General features: G+C 61.3%; 1 protein-coding gene across 1 annotated transcript; it reads left to right on the top strand.

Annotated features, from left to right (window-relative positions):
- The first annotated feature begins 1,344 nt into the window (after positions 1 to 1,344).
- On the top strand, positions 1,345 to 4,272 carry LOC149428545 (AP-5 complex subunit zeta-1-like). The gene has a single exon (XM_089667281.1). The coding sequence runs from the start codon at positions 1,384 to 1,386 to the stop codon at positions 3,766 to 3,768; it is 2,385 nt and encodes a 794-aa protein (XP_089523407.1). The 5' UTR covers positions 1,345 to 1,383; the 3' UTR covers positions 3,769 to 4,272.
- Positions 4,273 to 4,696: the final 424 nt, after the last annotated feature.

Genomic DNA, 4,696 nt, shown 5'->3' with positions numbered 1-4,696 from the left:
GGGAGAGGAGATTTGGGGGGGAAGAGGAGATATTGGGGAGGAGAGGAGATACTGGGGGGGGAAGAGGAGATATTGGGGGGGGGGGGGAGAGGATATATTGAGGGAAGAGGAGATATTGGGGGGGAGAGGAGATACTGGTGGGGAGGAAGAGGAGATATGGGGGGGAGAGGAGATATTGGGGGGGGGAGATATTGGGGGGGGGGAGAGGAGATATTGGGGGGAGAGGAGATATTGGAGGGGAAGAGGAGTTATGGGGGGGAAGATGAGATATTGGGGGGAGAGGAGATATTGGGGGGGGGAGATATTGGGGGGGAGAGGAGATACTGGTGGGGGGAAGAGGAGATATTGGGGGGGAAGAGGAGATACTGGTGGAGGGAGGAGGAGATATTGGGGGGGGAGGAGTTATGGGGGGGAAGATGAGATATTGGGGGGAGAGGAGATATTGGGGGGGGGGAGATATTGGGGGGGAGAGGAGATTATTATTATTATACAGTATTTATAGTTGGCTCAGCGCTGTACATTACAGAGGGGGACAGAACAATACCAATACAATGTGATACATGAGGGGATCGAGGGCCCTGATCCTGGGAGCTTACAATCTAGGAGGGAGGGGCTGATCCTGGGAGCTTACAATCTAAGAGGGAGGGGCTGATCCTGGGAGCTTACAATCTAAGAGGGAGGGGCTGATCCTGGGAGCTTACAATCTAGGAGGGAGGGGCTGATCCTGGGAGCTTACAATCTAGGAGGGAGGGGGTGGTGGCACAGGAGGAGATAGCTGTGGGGGATGGAGTGGTAGGAAGAGTGGAGGAGGTCGGCAGGTTAGCAGGGGGTGGGGTAGGCTTCCCTGAAGAGATGGGTTTTCAGGGTGCGCCATGATACCTCCATGAAGAGGCCCTGTCACCGCTCGCCTTGTACAGACGGTGCAATACTCTGCAGATGGGATTCTGTACAGTGCTGGGCCCGGGGCGGAGCTGTGTAAATGTCAGGACTGGATGGATGGTAGGCCCCTGTGTGGGGATATTCTGTGTATCTGGGGTCACTGTCCCCCCATACATTATATCCTGGTAGAGTGTCAGCTCCTGGGGCCAGGCAGGGCTCCGCGGTCACCATGGCAACCTATAAGAGTCCTGACTTCCCAGAAAAGGAGAACGCTGACTGGTTGCCATGGATGCAGAGTCGGTTGCTATGGCAATGGAATTGTTCCCCTGACACGTCCTGTTTACATCCCGCCATTGGAGGACGAGGAGGCGGGGAAAGGTCACGTGCCGCCGCAGCTCACGTGACTCCCCGGAAGGCTGACAAGTGCGCTCGGGAGTCACGTGACTCCTTCCTTCCCGCTGTCAGCTGACTCGGTCTCCGGCCGGAAGCCGGAAGTGTAGCGGGATGTTCGGTTCGGCGGCGGACAGTCTGCTCCGGCAGGCCCGGGAGGTGTCCGGGGATGAGCTGGACAAGTTCTACGGTCGGTGTCGGAGCCTCCTGAGCGCCCCCGGGCCGGAGACGGTGGACATCCTGCGGAGGCTGCAGCTGATCGTAGCCGCCAGTAGAGGGCGCCGCCGGCTGGGCTCCCCCCTGGTGGGACAGTTAGTAGAGACTCTGTGGGGGCCCCAGCCTCAGCTCGGGGCCCTGTGTGCCGCCATCTTGTGCCAGCTATGCCCCTCCCCCGAGGTGAGCCTGCCCTGGGGCCCCAACCTGCAACCGGGGGGCCCCTTCCTCTCAGTCCTGCTGGCCCAGGCCTCCCATAGCGACCTGATGGACCTGGGGCCCCACCTGTGCCGTGTGCTGGAGTCCCGGGCCCCCGAGGGCCACGTCCTGAGGGCTGCCCTGCCGGCGTTGATGGGGGCTGTGGGGGCCCGCCCGGAGATCCTCCAGGAGGAGAACGTCAACGCCGTCAACAAGAAGATGGCCGACTGGCTGCGCTACGCCTCTCTCCACCAGGGGGGCCCCGTGGCCCCCGCCAGCTTCTTCTCCAGCCCCCGCACCAAGCAGTCCGGCGCCATCTGGGAGGTGGACGGGACGGCCTCCAGCGACTTCTTCACCGTCCTCAGCGGGAGCCCCAACCTGAGCGAGGAGCAATGGATGAACATCCAGGGGTTCTCCGTCCTCCGCCACTGGCTCCTCCTCTACGGAGCGGCGGGGGCGGGGCCAGAAGACAAGTCGGAGGTGGAGGGCTCCGTCATCTCCATGGTGTCCGCCTCCTCCACCTCCAGCCGCCTCCTCCCGCCCCGGGAACGCCTGAGGGAGAAGAGCTTCGAGTATTGCCTGAGGGTCCTGGAGCAATGCAACCGCAAGCCGGTGAGAAGAGCCGACTTGGACCTCCAGAAGTCCTGCGTGGTGGAGGCCGTCGGCCTCATCGACCTCCTGTGTAAGCAGGACGTGTCCTTCCTCTACCGGACTCTTCCCCTCCTCAAGGTCCTCCACGGCCGCCTATGCACCGAGCCCTCCCTGGCGCCCGCCCTGCTGCCCGTCGCCCAGTTCTACCTCAACCACAGTGAGGCCGCCGCCGTGGAGTCTGAGGCCGTCTACCGCCACCTCTTCACCAGAGTCCCCGCCGACTCCTACCACCAGCCCTCCCTGGCCTTCCAGTTCCTCCGCTTCTGCAGAGCCAACGGAGGCTTCCTGGCCGAGAACGTGGAGGCCTTCCGCTCCGGGTTCCCCAACCTCCTGAAGCTGCTGGCGTGGAACGCCCCGTCGTTGGTGGCAGAGATGGCGGAGCTCCTCCCGCTCCTGTTTAAGGCGGATTCGGCCATCGAGATGCTCCACGCCTTGCTGGACTTGCCGTGTCTGACCGCTGCCATGGAGCTCCAGCAGAACGTTGAGAAGACGGCTCCGGACTCGTCCTCGCTCCCCACCAGCTCCGCCGAGGCGTTCCGTCATCCCTACTACAAGAAGGCGTTCCAGTACCTGCTGCGGTGCGAGACGTGGAGCGGGCCGCCCCCTGAGGACTTCAACCAGCTGCGTATCCTGCTGTCAGACTTGAGCACCTCCCCCCGCGTAGTCCAGTGTGCTCAGGTGGTCCCCGGTCTTCTCCAGCTCTACATCCGCACCGTCGCCACCTTTGCAGACGGCCCTCTGGTCAGCCAGGTGATGCTGACCATCTTGGAGCGGAGCGGCCTCCTCTACGGCTCCTCCGCCTTCCAGGCCGAGGTGCATCGGGTGCTGAGCTCCCAGATCCCGCGCCTGTGCCGCCTCCACCCCTCCGTGGTCATCGAGCTTTCCCGAGAGCTGCTGGACTTCTTAAGCACAGTGGGCAACATCCAGAACAAGGAGGCCTTCTTCACCCACGTGGTGTGGGCCATGGGGGAGTACCTGTCCGTGTCCTACGACAAGCGGTGCACCGCGGAGCAGGTCAACAGGTTCTTCGAGGTTCTGGAGGCCTTGTTGTTCGAGATCACACAGCTGCGAGGTTCCTCCAGCGCCCCCATCTCCTCCCCGCGGGTGATCACCGCTCTGATGACAACTCTCACCAAACTGGCCTCCCGCAGCCAGGACCTCATCCCCAGGGTGTCCCTCTACCTGTCCAAGATGAGGTCCTGCGTGCAGAGCTCTGCCATGGTGTCGGTGTACGGGGAGGAGGACAGTGAGCAGATCCTCATACGGGCCACCGAGCTCCTTAACCTCCTGAAGCTGCCCAGCGTGGCTCAGTTCGTGTTGACGCCTCCAGGCGATGTGGGGAAGCCGAGCTTTCACCGGGACCCCTCCTCCTCCCTGCCGCTCGCCATCCGGGACTCCAGCTATCTGCTGCAGAGGGAGAGGATGACGCCGGGCTGACCACACCCCCAATAACAGGCAGTGACATTGGTGAGGGCCACCTTGTATGTCTCAGCCCCTCCTCCTCCCTGCCACTCGCCATCCGGGCCTCCAGCTATCTGCAGAGGGAGAGGATGACGCCGGGCTGACCACACCCCCAATAACACGCAGTGACATTGAAGAGGGCCACCTTGTATGTCTCAGCCCCTCCTCCTCCCTGCCCCTCGCCATCCGAGCCTCCAGCTATCTGCAGAGGGAGAGGGTGACGCCGGGCTGACCACACCCCCAATAACACGCAGTGACATTGAAGAGGGCCACCTTGTATGTCTCAGCCCCTCCTCCTCCTTGCCCCTCGCTATCCGTGCCTCCAGTTATCTGCAGAGGGAGAGGATGACGCCGGGCTGACCACACCCCCAATAACATGCAATTGGTGCGGGCCGCCTTGTATGTCTCAGCCATTCCCCCGGGGAACCTCTGTCTGCAGAGAATATATTTTCCTTACATTAAAGCACTCGAGCAACTGGTTCTTGTTGTGTATTATCCTGTCTCTGGGCAATCGAGGAATCGTCTGCTGAACAGATTCAAGTTTCCTGTCACTTTAAATCGGGGGGGGGGGGGGGGGCAAACTCCGGGCCTTCCAGCTGTTGTGGGATTACAAGTCCCATCATGCCTCTGTCTCTTGGACTCCTACTTGTGGCTGTCAAGAGTCTTGCAATACCTCATGAGTCGTATACTTCTGGAACAGCTGGAGGGCTGGAGTTTGCCCACCCCCCTGATTTGAAAAAGTTCGGGCCAAGCTGGCCCAAAGCAGTTATTTTGATGGGGCTGCTGTGACCACCGTATAGGCTGTACATAGCATCAGCTCCAGACAGTAGGTGGCGCTGCGTTTGGTAGCTGTTCGGTTGACTTCCTGTCTGATGCCAGAACAAACGAGAGGCGGCTGAATGTT

This window comes from Staurois parvus, unplaced genomic scaffold (genome assembly GCF_062004578.1).
Source record: "Staurois parvus isolate SC_StPar_1 unplaced genomic scaffold, SC_StPar_1.0 ptg003146l, whole genome shotgun sequence".
Classification (NCBI taxonomy): domain Eukaryota; kingdom Metazoa; phylum Chordata; class Amphibia; order Anura; family Ranidae; genus Staurois; species Staurois parvus.
The sequence above is the reverse complement of the archived record's forward strand: the minus strand, read 5'-3'. Positions and strand labels throughout refer to the sequence as shown.

Excerpts from the sequence above, each read along its gene's own strand:
- LOC149428545 (XM_089667281.1), top strand. The coding sequence starts at position 1,384 with ATGTTCGGTTCGGCGGCGGACAGTCTGCTCCGGCAGGCCCGGGAGGTG.